This window comes from Culex quinquefasciatus, chromosome 3 (genome assembly GCF_015732765.1).
Source record: "Culex quinquefasciatus strain JHB chromosome 3, VPISU_Cqui_1.0_pri_paternal, whole genome shotgun sequence".
NCBI lineage: Eukaryota > Metazoa > Arthropoda > Insecta > Diptera > Culicidae > Culex > Culex quinquefasciatus.
Genome location: NC_051863.1, coordinates 52,897,901 through 52,922,487, shown reverse-complemented (window position 1 = coordinate 52,922,487; position 24,587 = coordinate 52,897,901). Strand labels below are relative to the sequence as shown.

Here is a 24,587-nt window from a genome sequence, read left to right as displayed (position 1 = left end):
GGCAGATTTCCATCTGCACCAGTCGTCCCGTTTCTTCAGCTCAGCAATCGTTTGTGGAATGCTGTCAAGGAAACTTGTAGCACACAAGGCGAAACCAGCGTAATCCATATCGTAATCACGATGCCAGGATGGAGCTGTACGATCCCTCGGCGGTCTACCAGGATCAGCGTCAGCGCCGACTTCAGGATCTTCTCCGACAGGACCTTCTTCTGCAGCGGGAACTCCTCCCGCGTCCGGTTCTTTTTGATCGCCGTCAGCTTCTTCGTCGTCGTCGAAACTGCCGAACTCTTCATCGGACGTCACTTCTTCTTCTCTTTCGCGCTCGGCCGGCGCGACGGGTTCTTCAGCTTCGTCAGGAATCGGGCACACCACGAACTGCTCCACTTCATGCTGGTCGTTCTTCTTCACGGTCGTTTTGGCTTCGACAAAATCCACATCTCGAGCAGTGACAATTCGTGTGTTGACCGGGTCCCAGACCAGATACCCGTTCGCAGCGTAACCAACCAGGAAACCACGCCAAGACTTCGGGTCCAGCTTCTTCCGGAGTTCTTTCGGCACATGTACAAACGTTTCGCACCCAAAAACTCGCAGCTTCGAAACGTCCGGCTTTTTCTTCTCCCAAAGTTCGAACGGTGTTTGTTTGTAAACAACTGCACTGGTCGGACTTCTGTTCAGCAAATATGCCGCCGTTCGCACCGCTTGCCCCCAGAAACGCTTGTCCAGTCCCGAATCCAGCAGCATTGTCCTGGCCTTTTCGACCAGTGTCCGGTTCATGCGCTCGCTCGTCCCGTTCTGTTCCGGTGTGTACGGAACAGTGAACTCGATCTGGATCCCCTTCGTACGGCAAAACTCCTTGAAACGCCGGCCGGTGTACTCGCCACCGTTGTCGCACCGCAAACGGGAAACCTTCGTCTGGAACTTCGCCGTGGCCAGCGCCTCGTACTGCTCGAAACAGCCCAGCACTTCGTCCTTCGATCGCATCAGGAACACGACGGTAAAGTGACTCCAATCGTCTATGAAAGTCACAAAAAATCGATTACCGTCCAATCCATGCGGCGAAATAGGACCACACACGTCCGAGTGTATTAGTTCGAGAACTCGAGACGAATGTTTACCACCCCGCGGGGTGAAAGGTTTGCGGGTTTGTTTACCTTCGATGCACGACTGGCAGACAATCGTTTGGTCGACTCCTTTGTCGACTGTCAGTGTCAACCCTGACACCATGTCGTTTCGCGCGAGATCTGTCAAACTTCTCTCGTTGAGGTGGCCAAATCGACGGTGCCACAACACAGAATCACTCTGAACGCGGCCACAAGACAACAGCGACTTCTCGCAATCGAAAGGACGAAAATCCAGCTCGTACAGCTTATCACGTCGAGCACCACACACAACAATTTCGTCGCCGCGGTAAATCAGCGCCTTACCATCGTCGAAAACAACCCGCATCCCGGCTTTCTCGATCCGTACCACGGAAAACAAGTTGTAGCGCAGTTGCGGAACAAAAAGGACATCTTGCACAATGCACTCGACGGACCGGCCACCCACAACAGAGAACATCTTCACAGTGCCAGCGTATTCGGCCACAATAAACTCCCCGTCCTTGGCCACAGCAATCTCGATCGGTTTGGACAGCTTGTGCAGCTCGACAAACAACTCTTTCTCTCGCGCCAGATGGTCCGACGCCCCGGAGTCAAGGAACCACTTTACCCGCCGCTGCACTTTCTGCGGCTCGCCGCCGCTCACGCCCACAAAACAAACACTGTTCCGCTCACTCGTGCCAGCAACGTTTGCTTTCGCACCGTGTTGTTTTTGATAGTACTGTGGTTTCTTCTTCTTTTTCTCCGTGCAGTCTACACTCTTGTGGCCTTCCTTTTTGCAGCTGAAGCAGCGGATCTTCTTCTGCATCTTCATTCCGGAGAAAGCAGCGGCCTCGTTCCCGGCGGTGAGCGAATCGACGCCCAAACCCTTCTGCTTCGTCTCCTCGTCTAGCAACCGACATTTGACGAATTCCATCGATAGATTCTCCTCCGCCATGGTCTCGATCGACGTCACCACGGTAGCAAACGCCGACCCGAGCGTCAGCAGAAGGTGGCATACCGCGTCAATGTCGTCCATCACGGCCCCGGTTCCACGGAACTCACGCACCAGCTTATCGAAGCGCAAGAAGTGGTCCGTCAAACGGCCACCGTCGAATTGCATGCTCAGGATTTGCCGCTGGAGATGCATACGGCTCGCGACGCTCTTCCGCTCGAACACATTCTTGAGCGTCGTCCAGATTTCCTTCGGCGACTGCTTGTCCTGAACGTACTCGAGCTGGGAATCGTGAATGCGCTCGATCAACAAACGCTTGCACTTCCGCCTTCTCTTCAGCTGCTCTTTCCGCCTCTTCTCCTTGTCCGCCGAAACCGTCGTCGAATCTTCCGTCTTCGGAATCAGCTCAGGAAGCTCTCCAACCTCGTGTAGAATGCAATCGTCCAGCTCGTACTCCTCCAGGAGTACCAGAACTCGATACTTCCACGCGGCAAAGTTCCTGCCGTCAAACAGCGCGACATGATAGCGATCCTCGCGCACAACCGCGTCCTCCGACATCCCGACAAGTTTAAGGTGAAACGACAACCCGGATTAGCAACGGGCTGGGCCCATAACCTAAAAAGAGGTTCGGATGGCTTACAGGAGGATAATTAAAACACGTGTGTTACGTTTAGAGCGGTTGTTAATAGACTAAGATTTTATTGTAAACAAAGTAAACAGGAACAGCTGCTGACAGTTCTGTTGGCGCAGTAGCGCGCAAAGGTAATGGGGCAGTGGTTGCCATCTCAACACTAATTCGGCTCAATTTTTACATCATGTATCACTTTTATGCTTTTCCTCCACCCAAACTCCCAAACGACGCCCCTGCTCCGTAGCATAAAAGCACGAAAAAGGAAAGCATAAAAAAGGTAAACAAGCAACATTAGCCGCATGACGGGGAGAACTGTCAAAACAATTTCGCAATCATTCACCACCCATCACATTGAGCATCGATTTTTTGCACGTACACATTTTGAAACTGCCTAAACTAAATCAAAGTTGAGCAATTTAACTAATTTAAGTAACTCACTGTGCTTTGACTTAAGTTCAACGCCGATTCCGAAGATGTCCCTCTACATTCGGCTCGCCTCGCCGCTGCTTCGAAGCGCCCAAAGCTACTCAAACTTTGCCCTCAAGAACCTGGCCCCGTGCCGGTCATTCCTCACAGGTCGCAGCCCCAGCTTGCTGCAAAATGTCCAAAAGGTAAGTCATTCTAGCTTCGAGAGTTGACTTAAAGTTTGTTCTAACAAGAATCTCCTTCCTCCAGACTAACGCCCTCCGGTGCGCCCTAACCCGGTACTGCACAAAGCCGGACCCAGTGGAGAAGGGCCGCAAAGCTGTCGGTTACTGGCTGCTCGGATGTTCCGGGATGGTGTTCGTGGCGGTCGTTCTAGGTGGGATCGCATGCTACGGCTTTCTGCTGTACTGCGTGTGCATTGTGATTGCGGAAGCGCTGCACAGATCTGCTAAATAAAGGCTTCAATATTGGTTAATTTAACGAGAGTCTTTTCAATTTTGGCCTCGATTCAAGGTGGAGTGACGCGCCTAACCGAGTCCGGTCTGTCGATGGTCACGTGGAAGTTGCTGGGCGAGCAGATGCCCCGGACGCAGCAGGAGTGGCAGGACGAGTTCGAGCGGTACCAGCAGTTTCCCGAGTTTAAGATGTGAGTAATCGGTTTGCCTCTGTGCTAACTAGAAAGGAATCCCAGCAAGCTATGAACTAGAGAGTACAGAGGCTCGTAATGTTGGGTAATTTATTATTGTGTTATCAGGCTTGCTATGCCATTCAAAATCCTAAAACAAATTCGTCGAATTTCTGGCTTTCAACTCTTTGTATGAGCCATTAGGGTGTAATATAATTGTATGGGAAAAAATTAAGTTGTCCAGATTTAGTGAGCACAGCAACTTTTCAGTTCCTTTAGGGGTCCTAAACAACTCCCTAAAGTTTGGGAACGATTGGTTAAGTCCCCACTTTGCGCAAAGCGATTCAAATTTTCATATAAATTTATATGGGGAAAACCATTTTTTTGGATTTTGATATTTCAAAAATCCACGTTACACGCTACATCAAAACCGTATATCCTAATTGCCTTATTTCCTAATATCCTAATTTCATAATCTCATAATTTCGTAATTTCCAAATTTCCTGATTTCCTAATTTCCTTATATCCTTATTTCCAAATTTCCTGATAACCTAATTTCCAAATTTTCTTACTTCCTAATTTCCTAATTTCCCAATCTAATAATTTCTTTATTTCCAAATTTCCTGATTTCCTCAAGGATCTGACACGCATGCAGTTTTCTGATGTCACCGCCAGAGGCGCTGTCAGTATTGTTTACGTGTGGTTTTTGCAAATGTCGTATGAAATGCATACATAATTATTTTTCCAAATTATTATTTTTACTATCTTTTGCATATATATTTGAGATAATTACAAATATTACTTAAATTTCTCCACATTTAACAATAATAATATCAAAATAGTACAAAGTTTTTCTTGACGATCCAAGCAATATGTCACAAAAAACTAAACTAAAAATGAAAAAGATTAAATTTGAAACAACATAAATTACGTTTGATTCTTCCTGACCGTTGGTTTAAAATAAATTCTGGAGTTTTTTTAAAAGCTCCAATAAACCAAATTTTCAGTTTTTGCTTTTTTGGGTGTTTTCAATACCCCTGACTCAAGCCGGCTTCAAAATCACCCAAAAAGCAAAAACTGGAAATTTGGTTTGGTTTGGATTTAAAAAAAAAAATCAGAATCGCGCTATTAATATACTCACTCAATTTCCGTCGAAAATATTTTAAACTAGTTTTAATTGTTCACCAAAAAGGTGATATGCCAACATAAGGTGCTCGATGGAATTAAATGCTGTTTCAAAGTTCAGGTCCGAGATTAAATGTAAAGAACGAAAAGAACACGCATCATTTTTTGACCGCGTTCCTTCCGATCTGCATACTTATGGTACGTTCGTTTGATGGCTAGTTCGGCACTAAGTGCCGCACTCAGAGCTGTCAAAGTGTTTTTTTGAAGAAACTTGCGCTAGTTCCGCACGAGTTTCGTCGCCATCTTGGAACTGAAACTCTCTAGTGTCGCAATCGATATTTTTTTCAGTTTCATGCGAGTTTCACGCACACTAACAAATGACGTTCGTTTGAACCGAAACTGGCACCGACTAGTGCGGCACTCAGTGCCGCACTGGCTCTTCAAACGAATGCACCAGCTTATCCAGATTTTTAAGCGAAGATGGCGTTCGAATGGTGAACGCCCGAAATGTCAAAATCACGCAGTGGTACCAACATTACTATCATTTTTGATTTTATTTAACATCACGCAGACAAATAATTTGAAAAATCAGCCTGTAAATATAATCAACGCCGATTTTGCGTTGAAACAATCCTTGATTTTCTCAATTCCACAAAAATCTGTTGTTGTTTTGAAAAAGTTGCTTCGAAGTTTAGCGTTCATTCAACAAAAATCTTGATTTTCAAATCAACAAAACGTTTTGTTGATTCAAACATGCCTTATTTTTCTGCGTGATCCGGAGCAGTTTAAATGAATTATGAAATAAAAATGCATTCCTTTTACCTTTCTTCCAGCAAAAACAAAGACATCACGCTGAGCGAGTTCAAGATGATCTGGTTTATGGAGTACGGCCACCGAATGTGGGGTCGTCTGATCGGCGCCTTCTACGCCCTTCCGGCGGCCTACTTTTGGTCTCGCGGCTACTTCAATCGAGGCATGAAGATCCGAACGCTGGCGTTTGGCGCCCTCATCGGCTGCCAGGGCCTTATGGGTTGGTACATGGTCAAATCGGGCCTGGAGGACCGGTTCCAACAGGAGAGTGACGTCCCGCGCGTTTCCCAGTACCGGTTGGCCTCCCACCTCGGGTTCGCCTTCGTACTGTACTCGCTGTTCCTGTGGTCCGCGTTGGACAAGCTGCTTCCCGCCCAGAAACTGCTCGGCCAAATTCCGGCCGCCACGCTCAAGTTCAAAGGGTTGGCGCACGCCACCAAGGCGGCCGTCTTCATCACGGCCATGTCCGGAGCGTTCGTGGCCGGACTGGACGCCGGTCTCATTTACAACTCTTTTCCCAAAATGGCCGACCGGTGGATCCCCAGCGATATCCTGGCGCTTTCTCCGACACTCCGAAACTTTACCGAAAACCCGACCACGGTTCAGTTCGACCATCGCGTGCTCGGAACGGCCACGCTGACGCTCATCACTGGGATGTTTGTGCTTTCGCGCAGACGAATGCTGCCGCCGAGAGCGTACACGGCGGCAGCCGCAGTGGCCACCGTCGGCTGGATGCAGGTCCTGTTGGGCATAACGACGCTGCTGACGTACGTGCCGGTGCCGCTGGCCGCCAGCCACCAGTCCGGTTCGCTGCTGCTACTCTCGATGGCCATCTGGTTGACGCACGAGATGAAGCTGGTGCGACGGTTGCCCAAGTAGGCGGGTGGAAGTTGATGCATTTTTGTTTATAATAATAAAAGTATTTATCAGAAGTTATTTACAATTTATTTGAAAGAATTTGCAATGGAATGTTGATTGCAATACCGTACGGAATTTTCCGGCTTTTTTTCAGCCATCTGAAGCCCGAAATTTCTCAACGAATGCTCATTACCTTGGGGCCACCAATCAGTAAGGTACTCCTCGATATAAGTTCCTGAAAAGTGCAAAAATGCCTAACGGCAAGAAAAAGAGGCGGTCCTCACAAGCAGGATCGGTTGAGCATGAGCATGAGCATGAGCATGGTTGACTGCCAATGAGCTGCTACTCCGTTATTGACGGATCAGCTGAAGTTACACAATGAACCAACAGATGAATAGTGGGAGCTAATCATCCTCACTGTATAACCCCTGAAGATCTCTGCTTTAAGTCAATACCGGCGCCCCCCCAAGGAGATGCAGTTCAACAAAGGTAGGAATGTTAGTCCGATAGTTGAAGTTGCAGACTCATCAGACACAGAGTTTGTCGCTCTATACCTGTTGACACCGCATGAGACCGTTGAATCCACAGCATCTCCTTCAAGCATCACGGGAAGTGGGGGAATTGTGTTAGTAGGGGAAGGTCAGGATTCATCTTGGTAGATGATATGACCAGAAAGTGAAACAATCGTTGCCTTCCGAGCTACGACGCTATGAGAAGGTCTTATCAATCGCGTATTTTTTACTTCTTACCGCCGGCGTGCCATCCGAGCAACGATGCTTTGGGAAGGACTTTCAAAACGAAATGAATTTTGAATTAACGTATTATTCGGTGATTTAGGATACATCAGGATCCATTTTTGTAAGATGATATGACCAAAAAGTGAAACATTATCGCTGCCTTCCGAGTTGCGACGCTTTGAGAAGGACTTATCAATTCCTTAATCGCGTATTATGTTTAACTTCTTACCGCCGGCGTGCCATCCGAGCAACGATGCTATGGGATGGGCTTTCAAAACGAAATGAAATTATAATATATAATTCAACGATGCGAATCTCTATTTCAATGCTTTTCCGATCTACTTCTCGCGGGTTCGCGCGCGTCGATTCACTCTCCGATCGATCCAACAAACACCACACGACTGATGGCCCAACTTCTCTGGGCACACTGCAACCCCTTTTTCAATGATTTCGAGAACTTTCTACCACTTTCCCGCGGGTTCGCGCGCGCCTATTCACACTTCGATCGATCCAACGAACACCACACGACTGATGGCCCAACTTCTCTGGGCACACTGCGACCCCTTCTTAATGATTTCGAGAACTTTCTACCACTTTCCCGCGGGTTCGCGCGCGTCGATTCACTCTCCGATCGATCCAACGAACACCACACGACTGATGGCCCAACTTCTCTGGGCACACTGCGACCCCTTTTTCAATGATTTCGAGAACTTTCTACCACTTTCCCGCGGGTTCGCGCGCGTCGATTCACTCTCCGATCGATCCAACGAACACCACACGACTGATGGCTCAACTTCTCTGGCCACACCGCGACCCCTTTTTCAATGATTTCGAGAACTTTCTACCACTTTCCCGCGGGTTCGCGCGCGCCTATTCACACTTCGATCGATCCAACGAACACCACACGACTGATGGCCCAACTTCTCTGGGCACACTGCGACCCCTTCTTAATGATTTCGAGAACTTTCTACCACTTTCCCGCGGGCTCGCGCGCGTCGATTCACTCTCCGATCGATCCAACGAACACCACACGACCACGGTCCTCACAAGCAGGATCGGTTGATTTGAAGAAATTAAAGAATGCCGATGTGCTACCTGCAAAACCAGGCAGTTTGAGCAATGGCGCTAAACAATTGTCTGGAACCCAGTTTGCTACTCTTTCTGTGGACGTGAGCGAGAAGGAAGAATTAGAACGACGGGAAAAGGTGCCACCCATTTTTGTGATTTGGAGCAAAAGTGGTTAATCAAATCTGGTGCTTTACGAGCTTCCATTCGCGTGTGTGCTGAAGGACTCCAAATGTTACTACCTAGCAGAAAAGATTACAACTACGTTCGGGATTTCTTGAACAACACAAAGATTGAATACTACAGCCATGACGATCCAGTTAAACGACCCATGAAACAGGTCCTCCGAGGCTTATACGACATGGATGTGAGTGTGCTGAAAGAAGAGCTCAAAAATCTTAAGTTGAACGAGATCGAAGTCTTCAAGATGACGAGACACAACAAAGACATCAAGTATCGTGATCAACTGTACCTGGTTCATCTCGAGAAAGGATCGACAACGCCGTCTGAGCTGAAAGCAGTTCGGGCAATTTTCAACATCATCGTGACTTGGGAACGTTATCGTCCAGTGCACCGTGACGTGACGCAATGTTCGAACTGCTTGCAGTTTGGTCATGGTGGAAGGAACTGTTTCATCAAGAGTCGTTGTGCACAAAACTCAAGCTTGCGAAACAATCAACGAGAACATCGAAGCTAAATGCTTCAATTGCGGTAGCGACCATCCGACCAAGAATCGGAGCTACCAAAAACGAGCTGAGTTTTTCCAAATCTGCAGCCATTGCCGTTGAATCAGCGGCAAAAAAATGCAGAGAATACAACAACTCCAGGCTTCAGTCAGCAACCAAGGGAAAACCAACCAGCTTCAACGGATGAATGCAGTATAGGATTCTATGACAATTTCCGGAATTCCATTTCCCGGAATGGACATTATCCGGAATGGACGTTTTCCGGAATGGACGTTATCCGGAATGGACGTTTTCCGGAATGGACATTATCCGGAATGGACGTTATCCGGAATGAAATTTCCCGGAATGGACGTTTCCCGGAATGGACATTTCCCGGAAAAATGAGTTTTTTTTTATATTACCTGATGTGACAATGAACTGGTTTGACCTAGTCACATTTAAGGAACTCGCTGTTTTGACAACTATATGAATGATAAATACATGAATGATAAAAAAGAAAGTGAAATGTTCGGACACGAACAATAGAAGCAAGCGTTGAATATTGAACCAATACTTTATTAACCACCGCGAGATGTAACAATGTAGATCGACAGTTATTAGACAAACACTAGATGTTTTCAACATTCTTTTAATGTGATGTTATGTAAGAATTTTCCCTTCTTTTGTTAACCAGTTGACTTTTGTGACTAAATTCTACCAAATTTTACCATAAAGTAGAATGATTATTTTCAAAGAAGGGAAAACCTCTAGAAAATAAAAAGCTTTCATTAGATAAAAGTATAAAGTGTATTTTCTTGAAGTTTTCCCTTCTTTAAAAATACACGATCTTTCATCAATGTGATAGGACTTCGCGTAAGAGATTTCCCTTCTTGTGTTAATCAGTTGACTATTGTGACTAAATTCTACCAAATTTTATTATAAAGCAGAATGATTATTTTCATAGAAAGGAAAACCTCAAGAAAATAAAAAGCTTTTCAGAAAATCAAGGTATAACGTGTACTTTCTTGAGAATTTCCCTACTTTAAAAATAAACATTCTGCTTTATAATAAAATTTGGTAGAATTTAGTAACAAAAGTCAACTGATTAACACACCCTGGGCTTTGTGATAATGAGTGTCATCGGTTTGATGCTTGTTTGGCAAAGAGTATGATTTGATTCGATGTGGAATTAAAATCGAAGTGTTCAGTATATTGCTGAAGCTTCCATTTTTACACATGGACACCACTTCATGCTACGAGAACCCACTTTGACGCAGTCTCAGGGCTTAATCGATGGCCGGTAAGCTGTCATCGAGACAAGGAGGTTCTCCGATAGTGGAAATATCACATTTGTACAATGAACCGCTACATATGTGATTTTTCCCTATCTTAATGTGGGTGTCAGGTTAGGATGCGGGTTTTAAAAAAAAAAAAAAAAGTCAACTGATTAACACAAGAAGGGAAATCTCTTACACTAAATCCCATCACATTGATGAAAGAGTGTTCATTTTCGAAAAAGGGAAAACCTCAAGAAAATACACATTATACTTTGATCTTCTGAAAGCTTGTTATTTTCTAGAGGTTTTCCCTTCTTTGAAAATAAACATTCTTATGTATAGTTCAGAGTTCTTTAAGGAAAAAAAACTTCTGTATAGTTCAGAGTTCTTTAACGAAAAACTAGGTAAAATTTAGTAGAATCAACAAAAGAAGAGAAAGTTTTTAAATAAAATCCCATTACTTTGATGAAAGATCGTGTGTTTTTAAAGAAGAAAAAATCTCAAGAAAATACACGTTATTGTTTGATTTTCTGAAAAGCTTTTTATTTTCTTGAGGTTTTCCCTTCTTTGAAAATAAACATTCTTCTTTATAGTGCATAATTCTGTAACGAAAAACTAGGTAAAATTGAGTAGAATTAACAAAAAAGGGAAAATTCTTATAAAAAAATCTATTACTTTGATGAAAGAGTGTTAATTTTTAAAGAAGGGAAACCCTCAAGAAAATAAACATTATACTTTGATCTTCTTTCGTTTTCTACAGGGTTACCCTTCTGAAAATAAACATTCTGCCTTATTATACAGTTTGGTAGAATGTAGTCACAAAAGTCAACTGATTAACATAAGAAGGGAAATCTCTAACACGAAATCCCATCACATTGATGAAAGAGTGTTCATTTTCAAAGAAGGGAAACCCTCAAGAAAATACACATTATACTTTGATCTTCTGAAAACTTTTTATTTTCTAGAGGTTTTCCCTTCTTTGAAAATAAACATTCTTCTGTATAGTTCAGAGTTCTTTAATGATAAACTTGGTAAAATTTAGTAGAACCAACAAAAGAAGGGAAAACTCTTATATAAATCCCATTACTTTGATGAAAGATCGTGTATTTTTAAAGAAGGGAAAATCTCAAGAAAGTACGCATTATACATACATTGATTTTCTGTAAAGCTTTTTATTTTCTTGAGGTTTTCCCTTCTTTGAAAATACACATTCTGCCTTATAATAAAATTTGGTAGAATTTAGTCACAAAAGTCAACTGATTAACGAAAAAAGGGAAAATTCTTACATAACATCACATTGAAAGAATGTTAAAAACATCTAGTGTTTGTCTACTATCTATCGATCCACAGTGTTACATCTCGAGGTGGGTAATAAAGTATTGATTCAATAGTCAACGCTTGCTTCTATTATTCGTGTCCGAACATTGCACTTTCTTTTTTTATCATTCATATATAGGTATTATATTCAATATTATTGTCAAAATATCAAGTTCTTTAAATATGACTAGGCCAAACAAACGGGTTACAAACTTAATAATTCTTAACCACAAGTAAGCGAGTAGGCAACATTCCATTCATTGTATAATCAGGTAATATAAAAAAAACTCATTTTTCCGGGAAATGTCCATTCCGGGAAACGTCCATTCCGGGAAATTTCATTCCAGATAACGTCCATTCCGGATAATGTACATTCCGGATAACGTCCATTCCGGAAAACGTCCATTCCGGATAATGTCCATTCCGGAAAACGTCCATTCCGGGAAATGGAATTCCGGAAATTGTCATAGAATCAACTCGTCAGGAACAAGTAAGTACCCTTGGAGGATTTATTTTAAAATACAGTTCGTTGTTTACTCGTTCTCGTGAATTTAATATTTAAGTTTCGTTTTTTAGTTTAAGTTAGGATAAGTTGATAAACATTTTCTTTCTAATGTATTCTATTCAATGATTAGTTTATTAGTTTAAAATAAAACGAAAAGCACAACAAAAATGAAGAGCGGCTAAATGTAAAAGAAATGGAAATATTATGAGAAAGTTCAATAAAGATATATTTAATTTCAGAAAAATCTCATCGAATGCTCAAAGCTGTTCGTCAAACAAAATGATTGGTTAGGTATCGGATCTCTTACCCAAATTTAACTACAAAAATCAGCTACCCAAACTTCAATTCAAGTATAGGTATGCTTAATTATGCGTGCAACCGCTGCCGCGGAATTCAACTGCGGTTTGCGTCCCGACTAGTTTTTTTTTTCGAACAAACGATAAGTTTTCGAACTGTCAAACGCGCGAGCTGTCATTGTTTTGACGCGATCAGAGACGTTTGAAAAGAAAAGAAAAAAAACTCTGTGGGTGAAAAACGCAGCGAAAAAGGAGGAAACGGGCCAAAAATTATTCAATCCGCCTCGCAAGAGCAAAAGTCGATTCAATTTGAGGAGTCGCTGCATTCCGTCAGTGTTTGAAAATACTTTTACACCCGTTCCTGGACGTGGGAACTAGATTGGTTCCAAAGGAGTTGGGAAGCAGCAAAAAAAAAAGGGTTCCTTTGAAGCGAATAGAAAATGGCACGCTCCGCCAGTCCGGGAGGCTTTTCCAACTACGAGGACGATGCATTGTACCAGAACGCCGCCTTTACGCACGACATCAGCGAGCAGATGCGCGTTCCGAAGCGGATCCGGGCCACGGGCGGCTCCTACTTTGACGACGAGCCGGAACTGCTGTCGAACGGGAACGGGGAGATTAACTCGTGGAATTACCATAATAAAATCGAGATGAACGTTCCGGACCGGATTGTGGTCCTCGGACAGGATCAGCACCTAGGTAAGTCGCGACTAACTCTTGTCTGTATATTGCTTGCGTCACTAACCAATTGTCCCTCCCGCCCCTCATCGGTAACATGCCATTCTGCCATTGTGTCCCTTCGTCAAAAAACTCCGTTCTTGCTAACCGGTTCCAGTTCTCACGTCAGGCACGAAATCTGCCCCGCGCGAAATCATGCTGGAGAACTCCATCCTGCCGAAGGATCCGGGCTTTGTGCGGGTGTCGACGCCGCCGAGGGTCATCACGCTGTCCGAGCACCACTTTCCGTCCGCTTCGGATGAACTCGAGGACGAGGACAGGGATCTGACGATGAGGGGGGATGGCGGCGGCGATGACGATGATTACGAACCGCGCTCGCTGGACTCGATGCTCGGGGCAGAGGCCGTTGGAGGTGGAGGTGGAAGTGTTGGCAAAGGGGGACCACGTCAACGGCAGCAGCAGCAGCAGCGGTTCGGTGCGGGAAGAGGCGTCAACGGGGAGCTGCAGCGGAAGACGGCCTTCGCCAAGCACAACAGTTCCGAGCTGGTGCTCGGAAGGAGGTGAGTTTGGCATAGATAAGATTCAAGAATAAGAGATTAAGAGATAAAATGTTTCCTTTCAGTTTCCGCGAGGAGACGCCCACGTTCGGCGGCAGCGTCGAAAATCTAACGCCGGCCGAGGAGATGACCCACATGCGGCGCACGGTGGCCAAGATCAACCGGCGGCTGCTGGCCGTCGAGATTGACAACGCGCAGCGGCAGCAGCGTGAAAAGATCATTTACTGCGTCGGGCTCGCTTATTTGCTACTTAAGACGTTCATGTGGCTCAGTCGGAAGTAAGAACACACACAAAACGCTGTTTAACCAATTATTACAAAACAAAAAATGAAAAGAAATGCTAGTTTTTAATACTGTAAGATAACAACCAAACCTTAAAACAAAGGCAGAGAGGAGAAAAAATGTTACAAAAAAAAAAATTAAAAAGCAAAGCAAAAGTTATTCTTCAACTAGTTAAACAAACAAAAACATACGCCGGCTTTGGGTTTGCACCACGTCACGATTTTCTCCGTTTTCCGTTGGGAAGCCCCTTCCGTTTAGATTTGTTGTAACACCTGTCTGTAGAAATAAATTGTAATTTTATTTGCGAATTTTAGGTGAGAGAGTTTTCAAATTGGGTCGCACATTTCTCTTGAAACTAATTTATTAAAATTCTTTTCAAAAATAGTACGTCAATAGATTTTAGGCAAACAATAAATATGTGCGCAGATAAATTATAACACAAACAAAATAGTACAGATGAGTACGTAGATCGCAGATCGACAAATATTCCCCCGTTAGCCTCCGAAATATTGAAACAAACCCCCGACAAACTGCATTCAACAAGGAAGCTGATGTTTCGAGTCATACTAGAATTGTGTAATTAGTTTTTATTGCTAAGAATAAAGTTTACAATAAACCTAGAAACACCGACTAAATGTTAGCTGACCTTTGAATATGCGACACTGATTTCCAAAGAAAAAAAAAACTTTACTTAATCCACCTTTAGGTGGTTGGTGCCTTCCTCACATTTAAAAAGTGGACGGACTTTCAGACATGCTCACGCACAGACATTTGGTCAGAATTTGATTCTGAGTCGATAGGTACACGTGAAGGTGGGTCTACGAGGTCAAAAAAAGAAGTTCATTTTTGGAGTGATTTTATAGCCTTTCCTTATTGAAGTGAGGAAGGCAAAAAGCTGCAAAATAGAGGTGGGCAAAAAAAGAGCGAACCACTCAAAGAGCCGGTTCACTTAAAAGAACGAACAAACCATGGCTCACAAAAAAAGAACCGCGGTTCTTTTTTAAACTCCGGTCTTTCCAAAGAACCGTTCCGTTGAGATATTTTTTAAACTTGTTATAAAAATAATTCATTGAATTTCGAACAAATCGAAGCATAAAAATTGTTTTTAGTATTGAAAATGCAATTCCAAATTTAAAAAATAATTGCTTATAAAAATAAATCCCAAAATTGCATTTACATTGTGATCATATATTAAAAGTATTACCCGAGTACGAATTTGAGCATTTAAAATTGCTTAGCTTGTAAAATATTACCAAAACTCTAATAAATATCTAAGAGATTCTGGATTCATTAGTTCAATTTTAGCAAAAATAAACGCAATTTTAAAATTTATAGCAATTCCTCCAAAATCCTAGATTTAAGTTTTGATGTCAATTATTTGAACGTTTAGGTTCGAGTAGAAATCTTGACATAGAGACCGCCAAGACCTATTGTTTTCACGGACATCTTCTTGGTTTCTGATTTTTTTTAAATGATTTATAAAAGTACAATGTGAAATTACTTTAAAAATCACACCATTCTTAAAAATAACCTTTTTATCGAAGTTTTGAAAAAGAGCAAAAGAGCCGTTCAAAAAAGCGGCTCTTTTTGATGAGCGAACGAAAATGAGCGGCTCCTAAAAAAGAACGGTTTTGCCCACCTCTACTGCAAAAGGTATCACTAAAAGCTGCCGACAAATCTACAGTAATGTTTGTGTTCAAAATTTACAAAATATCAAAGAATTCACGAGCATGTGTTTTTCCAAATCCCTAAATATATTTTTTTCGCCTGATTTTCAAAAAAATGCCGAAATATATCACAAAATGCTTCATACATCATTACAGTTATGCTACCAATAAAAAAAAATGCAAAATATCAATGAATGTACGATAAAAAAAAATCTTGAGCCTTGAGAATTTAAAATTCTTATAATTCACAATTTGTAAAAAACCTAACGTTATGATTCGAATTCTCGGATGCTTCGAAACCCGGACACTTAATCTTGTTTTATCTACTATTTGGATATAAGTTCGCATTATGAATGTCAAAACTGTGTTATTTGATGAATTCCAACATCAACTTTCATTTAAAGTTTGTTTGAACACTGTCGTTAATGCCAAAACAATTGAATACAATAAAATTATAAGTTTACCAAAAATGCGAAACATTTCACTTGAAATATTTCATAGGCGTTCAAAGCACCGGGAAGGCAAAGAAGAAATTTATGGTTTCGATTTCCTTCATTTCCTTAAATTCTAGCAAATTTTTATATAAACAATTGATTGTTTTGATGTTAACAGCTTATGGGTCATTCCACCTGAAGTGTGCAAGAAAAAATGCAAATTTGAAAATTACCATCTCCGATTCTGCTCAAATTTGGCAGAGCTGTTGAGACTATCAAAACATGCAAAAATCCCGAATTTCATCCAAATCGGACCACCCCCTCCATTTTTGTACCCTCCCAAAAAATCGACTTTTTGGCGATTTTTGAGCGAAACCCCTATCTTCAAACGACGATAACTCAGGAACCACAAATCTTAGAGGGTCAGTCTTAAACTCAATTTTGAAGGAAATTGGACGTAGAATCCATTTCCGTGATCAAAACTTTGATTAAAATATGTTTTCTACCTGTATTGCGCAATTGAAAACTTTAAATGGCCGTATCTCAAAACAGCCCTATTTATTTTTTAAATTTGACCTCACCATCGTATTCCCCGTCCGATTTTACATAAGAATCACTTATCGACAGAAAGGAATATGTTTCGTTCCAGAGATATCGAATTTTAAAGTTTTTAGTTTTTGAGATTACCTACATTAGCTTCATTCGCCGCATATGCTAGAAGCACTCAGAAGCGCTGTTCAATAACTGCTACCTGGTTATTTATTGAATTAAGATTTCATCCCAAAAATCATTAGCAAATAAGGCAAAAATGTAATGTACACCACTGTAGGAAACTGCTGTATACGGTGAATTTGTGTGCTAGCCCACAGTACAAAGCAAGAACGACACGCAATACAGGGCAGAATGGAATTCCCGCAGAGCTAGCAGGAAATTGTAATTGATCTTGTAACTTAAGAAAAAGTGTACGATACATTATCGTGTTAAAAATTATAAATTAATATGAATAAAACTTGAAGCATGATTAAGGAGGAGGATTTCTGGAAAGTATAAAACTGGAAAAAGGTAAGAAAATCACAACGATTAATCTGATTTATTATCTAGTTGTGTTATTATTCAGTTGTGTTCATTTCGACACCGTCCGAACAATAATCTTTTTATTGTTTGTCAATCATTTCGAAATCTTGGAAGATGATACAGCTGCTATCCACATGTATCAGAAGTATATGGTATTGCTTTTGAAATTAAATGTACCAGAATTGAAAAAAAAATCATCAATTATTCTGAAGAAACACATTATAAAAATCGGTTTAATATGATCAATCTTTCAAACCCTAAGGCAGAATTTGAGGTTTTTGCTGAATGGCACTATTTCGCTACCGCACATGGCAAAAGCTCTAGAACCCATGAGAATTATTTCATCTACTACAGCCAGCTCTACATTTGTTCTCGTTTCAAATAAAAGAAGAAATAAAAGAAATAATTTGAGAAAGTGGGAAGAAATGAGGAATTAGAAAAAATATGAAAATAATAGAATAATGATTAATTTTCGAAAATTGTATTGTAAAAACTCTGTAGCATTTGCAAATAAATATTAAAAGTTCAAATTTTACTTAATATGGTTCAATGACACTGAGATCAGGAAAAATAGTGCATTAAAAATTACCCAATAAATATTCCTTAAACAAAAAATAGATTGCTCAAGGTATTGACTATCTCAAAATCGTATAAAATTGAAAAAATAATTCATCTTACAGAACACCAGGTAGTTATTATTGATCAGCACGACTGAGTGCTTCTAGCAGATGCGGCGAGTGTAGATATTATAGGTAATTTCAAATACTTAAAACTTTAAAATTCGATATCTCTGGAACGAAACATATTCCTTTCTGTCAATAAGTGATTCTTATGTAAAATCGGACGGGGAATACGATGGTGAGGTCAAATTTAAAAAATAAATAGGGCTGTTTTGAGATACGGCCATTCAAAGTTTTCAATTGCGCAATACAGGTAGAAAACATATTTTAATCAAAATTTTGATCACGGAAATGGATTTTACGTCCAATTTCCTTCAAAATTGAGTTTAAGACCGACCCTCTAAGATTTGTGGTTCCTGAGTTATCGTCGTTTGAAGATAGGGGTTTCGCTCAAAAATCGCCAAAAAGTCTATTTTTTGGGAGGGTACAAAAATGGAGGGGGTGGTCCGATTTGGATGAAATTCGGGAATTTTGCATGTTTTGATAGTCTCAACAGCTCTGTCAAATTTGAGCAGAATCGGAGATGGTAATTTTCAAATGGTGTTCCGCTTCAGGTGGAATGACCCTTATTTGAGACCTAAAGAATGCCATTCACTAACGTTTCAGTCCAAATTTGTGCGATTCATAAGTAAAATCGAGTGTCCGGATTTCGAATCAGCATTTATCAGTGTCCGGGATTCGAAGCACAAATAGTCATTTTAATTCTAAAATTCTGATGAATAATTGTTAGAAAAGACATACTTTGCATGCATTTTCTTGAAACTGACTGTTCATACTACATCCTGATGATATTTCTACATTTCCAACTTATTACATGATTTTTTGCCAGCTATAACAAAAATTATATGCTACTAAGTATCCGGATTTCGAATCATGACGTTACATTTGATTCAAAATGCATGAATAAACGTCATACAATGCATTTTAAATAGTCAACAATTGTTTTAACAAGATTTTTTGAGAAATTTCACTGATTCATGTAATAATCCAAAACCGGAAATGGATTCTTTGGTCAGAGGGAAGGCCTCCACAAATTTTGTATTTTGAGATTTGGCTCAAACTTTGTGGAGGCCTTCCCTATGACACATACATGTCTCCATACAATTTTGACAGCTGTCCATACTAAAATGGTAAAAAAATATTCAAACATCTGTAACTTTTGAGTGAATTTTAATATAAAAGCAAAATAAGATGTTCTAATAATAACAAACGATGAAAAACGATGCTTTTATTGATACTTAATCATCCAAATTCAATAAAACATCATTTCCGTAATTTTATTTGAGTAAAACAAACATAACTCCTTTTGAAATCATCAACGTCGATATCACCCTGCTGTCATTGAGGGGGGCGCTTTGTTATGATTCGTTTTTCTTCGCCGAATGTACATGGCGCTTTGTTCATGATGCTTTTTTTTCGTCACGAGGTTCATGTAGTCTTTTGTTTGACAGGTTGACAGGGCTATATAAACAGTGACTGCTGATGGCAGAGATTTTGTTTATGTTACTTTATTTAAAATCATGATTAAACAGACTTTACTGAAGTAACTTTTTGCTCATTTTTGGTGGAGAGGTAGCTTATTAGGAGTACTTTCAGAATATGCAATAACCCAGAAAGTGTCAAAATGTACATGATGCCTTTTGAAAAAAATAGGTTCACGGAAAAAAATATTTTTTCCCAAAAACTCAATTTCCCAATTTTTTATTTTTAGCTTTTTTGATATGTTTTAGGGGACAAAGAGACGCAACTTTTGAGCCATAAAGAAGTATGGTCAAAAAATCTGACGCCAAGTTATAATTTTTAGAAAAAATAGTAATTTTTGGAAAAAATCAAAATTTTACGCAAAAAAAAATATTATTTTTTCTTTAAAATTGAATTTGCAATTACAAAGTACTTCTGTATGCCTCAAAAGTTGCGTGTTTTTGTCCCCTAAACATATCAAAAAATCTCAAAAATCAAAAAATATGTATTTTGGGAAATTGAGTTTTTTGCGAAAAAAAAAGTTAATTAAAAAGTTTGCAGTTTTTTCCGTGTACCTATTTTTTCTCAATAGTCCTCAACAATACCTACAACTTTGCCCAAGACACCAACTTGATCAGAAAATTCACTTAAAAGTTACAGATGATTGAATATTTACTTACCATTTTTGTATGGACGGCTGCCAAAATTGTATGGAGACTTGTATGGGTGAAACAATGACACAAAATAAAATATAAAAAATGGTCGAAATCGGTTAATTTCATAGAGAATTGCTCATTTACAATAATTAAAAAAAAATCTCTGCACATGTTTCAAGTTTTGATGTTTAGTCATTTTAAATTGAAATGATTTTCAAAAAAATAATTTCCTGCTTTTTAATCGAAGTGCCTAAAAAGACCTTTCAAATGCCACAAAGAGAATAAGATTTTATGTATGTATCAAGTTGTACAAAAATGCAAACAATTGCTATGATGATTTTTTGAACATCAAACTTCAATGTCAGTTTTAACTAATTTCCCTTGGTCGTGGAGGGCTGAAAGTTTCGTCCAAATCGGGGCACCTTGATACGCCCTCTAGTAAACAAAACCGAGCGGAATCTAATTACATATGTTTGCCTGCTTTGTACCCAACTGCAAACAAAGTCCAACAAATTTACAAACTTTTTTTTTGTAATCAATCAGTTTTGAGCACGAGTTTGTGGGAATTAAACATTGAATCAATTTAATCTGCAATTTTGATATTCTTGTTCATTTTATAACTGAGCCACAACTTTTTAAATTTATTAATTTAATATTTAGATTTTTAAAATCTCAATTATTTCAATCAGTAGCAGTTCTCCACCTCGTTCTCAACCTTTTCTTGGCCAGGTACCCCTTTTCGTTTCATTAAAGCTGCTGGTACCACTTAGTGTTCATACATAATTTTTTTCGTCTGAAGAGTTTGTGTTATTTCGTCTCTAATATTTTCTTCAAGAATACTTCCAATAAATAACTTAATTTTGCCGAAGATTCAAAATGGAGCAGAAATTTTCTTTTCAAGGTAAATATTTTTACTACACACAAAGAAAAAATACTCTAGATTTAAAAAGATCGTTCGTTGGATTAAAAGTTCGCGTTGGTGAATATTCGTAGAAAGTTCAAACTTTTTAATTTAAAAGTTGGAAAGTTGTTGATACTACCATGCATTTCTGGAACAAAATCGTTGTATCGGTAAAAGTGTTTTACTTTTAATTGGAAAGGAAACCTTTTATGGCAAGAAAAAACTACATTTAATACTACAGTGATAATTTCAGAAAAATAAGCTTGATTTTTATATTTATTTTTAAAAGTTCAAAACAGCATGCAAAAAAAAACCTTTTTTTATTGTATTTAACGCTTCTGCCCAAGGTTGGCCAACATCAGAGTCGAAGCTGTACCGATTCTTACGGTACGCCACCGGTCACTTCCGAAGACCCCAAGCTGGACGGTTTCGGACGGACGTTTCGACGCGCGACAGCGATGTAGAGAACAGGGTGGTCTCGTTGCCGGCCTTCATCAAGACAGGCTTGGCCAACAGAACTGTAATCAGCTTCGGACATCAATCCACCTTTAGCGTTTGTTTGCTTTCGTTGGCCATCAGCATGCAAACGTTGATCGTGATGTCTTGCTCGTTCGTCAACAACGACAAAATCAGCTCATCGTACTCGGGATACTTATACAACTCGCAGGACATCCCAAACTATCCCCTCATCACTTCCGGAACATAGCGCTGCTGACTACCTTCAATTATGCCGCTTCTCGTTGTCAATCTCTTCCTCTTCTGCAGCGCCATCTCCTCGATAATCTCGTCCCAGTCCTTGCGGGAATTGACCTTCAACCAACCACCCCGGGTCACCACCATCGAAAACAATCGGTGCAAATCCACATCTCGACCTGTGATCTTCGGCAACCGCATCAACGGTGTCCTGCAAAAACAAATAAAATCAATCACAAAACCCACAAAACATCCAAGATTCCTTCTAATCCATTCCTGTTGTGAAACAGCTGCAGGTTCTGTAGGAAGCTAGCCTTGTTCTTTTCGAAAACCAACTTTACCCTAAACTCTCCGACCTCGTCCTGCACCCGCACCAGCCACCTTCGAAGGCGTTCCGCTGCTACCGCTTTGGCTCACGAAGGTATCCTCGTCCGTGTTCTGGCTGCGGCCGCGTTCGATTTCGTGTCGTGGAATCACCACCGGAACCGACCGGAACTACCAAAAAGTTTGTTTACATTTGGGACTTAGGAACACGGTTATACGAGAACCACAAAATGAAAAGTCAAAGTAGTTATGTCACAGACATAACCGGAATGGCGTAGACTACGTAAAGTTTAGATGTGTGGGTTTGGTGAGAATCAAATCGGGTAGCAAAATGTTTATTGCGCGTAATCCCGAGAAAAACACGCGGCAAACCAGCCTCTGAACGACGCGCCGCACTTACGGCAAATGCGCGCTGTCAAATCCCATACTGCACGTTTTGTTTTTGTTGATCTTCTTCTTCGAATCGCCTGGCATTGTTGGCAGGTATGTTTTTAATTGCACCAAAAGTGCAGAAAATCGCTGGCAACAATGTCTACGGCACATTCTGAAATGCCGCGCGGCGTGTACCTTTGAAAGAAATGGACAATAACTTTCGAAAAAATGAAATTCTTAGAAATTTTCAATAGGATTAAAAAGATTAATAAATTTTTAGCATTTCTTGGCATGAATCAATACATAATTATCGATTTTGAAGGAAAACGAGAGCAAAAGATGATAAAACCCATATTTGCCCCCCGCGGTGGGCTTGTTTCAGTGGCAAATTTGCTACCCTAGCGGTGGCGATGACGGAATTTTTTCAAGGTGGCGGGAGGACAGAGGGGTTGGGGGCGAGAGCAGCCTCAGAAAGCTGTGCATTCCGTCGCCCCCCGAAGACCAAAATTTGTTCCTGAAATTTAAATTCAAATTAGCTCGCTGCCTCGTCCCGGGTGGGACGAGGGCAACTCTTTCAACACTTTAGAATTGGATGAGACGTAAATCTTTCAGAAGCGCTCGCCGCGAATGCGACGAGCTAGTTGGATGTCCACGGCTTGACCCACGAGAGGCTTTTCGGCGGAAGGCAGCAGGCGCGCGCCTCATCTTGTTGATGCCTCGTCCCGGGTGGGACGAGGGATGGGGATTGAGGCACCTCCGAACCACAGCAACCACGAAAGATCCAAACGGTCCGGCCATCGAGAGGCAACTGGCTGAAGGTGACGACGAGAAGGCGATGCGCACTTCTTTTCCAGTTCTGGTCCCTCTCTCCTGCTGCTCTGGTCTCTCTCCTGCTGCTGCCGCTCTGGGCTAAGCTTTCCTGCTGCTGCTGCCGGTCCGACGTCTGAGACGTGAATGATGGAATGGGCTCTGGCGCGCGTTGTTATAAATGATTTCGGCCCGCTACTTCCCCTCCTTTTTCGCAACCGACACTCGGTCGCGTTGCTCGGATGATTTTCCCCTCAAAATAGGTACTTGACATTCCCGTCCGTGAGTGGGAAGCGCTCATTTTGCTTGCAAAATCTCTGCATTTTGAAAACATTTTAAAACATTCAATTGTTTCAATAGTAAAACTATTTTGCCTACAATGAAAGTTTTATAGCAAATTGCTGAATAATTTTCGAATCGAATGGAACATAAATCGTGTCGATTCGATTAGAGGGAAGGAAGATATAAGCGTTTGACGGATGACGCAGTTATCCAAGGCCTTCGGCCCGGGTTTTTTGGAATGGCACCCCAGTACCTTCGACAAAGACGTAGTCTACGTCAAAAAAAATATCCAGTCGTGTTAAAAGTTAACACTTTTAAATCAGTTGGTAGTGAGATTTTCAAAAACTTCAGCAGTAAAAGTTTTCGTTTTTGAAACAAGAAGAAAAACTTTTAATTTAGCAAATTTTACCCACTTTTTAATTCAAGAGTAAAATACTTTTGTCATTACAGTAATATTTTTTTGTGTGTAAGAGAAAGTAATTAAAAAGATCTAGGAAATTACTGATTCATTCGAGGATTCATTAGGGTGTAATATGGTTGTATGGAAAAAAATAAAGTTGTCCAAATTTAGTAAGCATAGCTAAATTTTGATTCCTTATAGGTTCCTAAACAACTCCCCAAAGTTTGAGAACGATTGGTTCAGTCCTCACTTTGCGCAAAGCGATTCAAGTTTCCATATAAATTTGCATGGAAAAAATCATTTTTTTGAATTTTGATATTTTAAAAATCCACGTTTTACGCTATATCAAAACTGGATTCATATTCGGATGCTCTGGAATATGCTCTACAACTTTCCCGAAGAGAGTATGGTGCTAACTTGCTCCTATAAAAAGATACAGCGTGTTCGAAACTTGTCTAAAACGTGTTTTATTGCTCGAAATACACGTTTTAGACAAGTTTCGAACACGCTGTATCTTTTTATAGGAGCTAGTTAGCACCATACTCTCTTCGGGAAAGTTGTAGAGCATATTCCAGAGCATCCGAATATGAATCCGGTTTTGATATAATTTATCAAATATTTGTCCATACAAAAAAAAATTTCGTTACGTAATAAAACCATAATTGATCAATCAAAAAATGTTCGTCTTGTCAATTTATATGTTTTGCATTAAAATGAAAATTAGTGATCAGAAATGGTTTTCAATCGTGTTTTTTACCGTTGTACATGCAAATTTACATAGGGCCTTTGTTTAAATTAGGACCCAATCAACCCAGTACATTTTTTTGTCAGTTTGCTATGAGTTGACTTGAAGTGTTGTTTAACCAATTTTGAGTAAGCTTCTTCGTATTGAAAAAAATCAATATCCCAAACTTTCCTAGTTATCAATAAGTGTGCACCCTGACAGCTTCA

The 24,587-nt window shown here is 40.8% G+C and overlaps 2 protein-coding genes and 1 long non-coding RNA gene across 4 annotated transcripts; 2 read left to right on the top strand and 1 right to left on the bottom strand.

Annotated features, from left to right (window-relative positions):
• Positions 1-2,924: 2,924 nt before the first annotated feature.
• LOC6051606 (cytochrome c oxidase assembly protein COX15 homolog) lies at positions 2,925-6,547 on the top strand. The gene is made up of 5 exons (XM_001867990.2): positions 2,925-2,939; positions 3,117-3,273; positions 3,338-3,464; positions 3,602-3,734; positions 5,672-6,547. Exons 2-5 carry the CDS (start codon positions 3,136-3,138, stop codon positions 6,525-6,527), a joined length of 1,254 nt encoding a protein of 417 aa, XP_001868025.2. The 5' UTR covers positions 2,925-2,939; positions 3,117-3,135; the 3' UTR covers positions 6,528-6,547.
• A 4,229-nt stretch (positions 6,548-10,776) lies between these two features.
• LOC119770331 lies at positions 10,777-24,278 on the bottom strand. The gene is made up of 3 exons (XR_005278782.1): positions 24,266-24,278; positions 19,275-19,278; positions 10,777-10,994 (listed from the first exon to the last, which is right to left on the bottom strand). It is a non-coding gene; the product is annotated as an uncharacterized LOC119770331 (long non-coding RNA).
• Positions 12,561-14,509, top strand: LOC6050142 (transport and Golgi organization protein 11). Of its 2 annotated transcripts, none has more exons than XM_038265001.1 (3): positions 12,561-13,067; positions 13,204-13,606; positions 13,669-14,509. In XM_038265001.1, the coding sequence occupies exons 1-3, from the start codon at positions 12,809-12,811 to the stop codon at positions 13,883-13,885; spliced, it is 879 nt and encodes a 292-aa protein (XP_038120929.1). In that variant the 5' UTR covers positions 12,561-12,808; the 3' UTR covers positions 13,886-14,509. The 2 variants fall into 2 exon arrangements, with proteins under 2 accessions (XP_038120929.1, XP_001866796.2); XM_001866761.2 differs by having other exon boundaries at positions 12,562-13,067; positions 13,216-13,606.
• Positions 24,279-24,587: the final 309 nt, after the last annotated feature.

Excerpts from the sequence above, each read along its gene's own strand:
- LOC6051606 (XM_001867990.2), top strand. The coding sequence starts at position 3,136 with ATGTCCCTCTACATTCGGCTCGCCTCGCCGCTGCTTCGAAGCGCCCAA. Across the intron at positions 3,465-3,601 it reads GTTCGTGGCGGTCGTTCTAG|GTGGAGTGACGCGCCTAACC; the intron begins GTGGGATCGCAT and ends CCTCGATTCAAG. Across the intron at positions 3,735-5,671 it reads CAGTTTCCCGAGTTTAAGAT|CAAAAACAAAGACATCACGC; the intron begins GTGAGTAATCGG and ends CCTTTCTTCCAG.
- LOC6050142 (XM_038265001.1), top strand. The coding sequence starts at position 12,809 with ATGGCACGCTCCGCCAGTCCGGGAGGCTTTTCCAACTACGAGGACGAT. Across the intron at positions 13,068-13,203 it reads CGGACAGGATCAGCACCTAG|TTCTCACGTCAGGCACGAAA; the intron begins GTAAGTCGCGAC and ends AACCGGTTCCAG. Across the intron at positions 13,607-13,668 it reads GAGCTGGTGCTCGGAAGGAG|TTTCCGCGAGGAGACGCCCA; the intron begins GTGAGTTTGGCA and ends GTTTCCTTTCAG.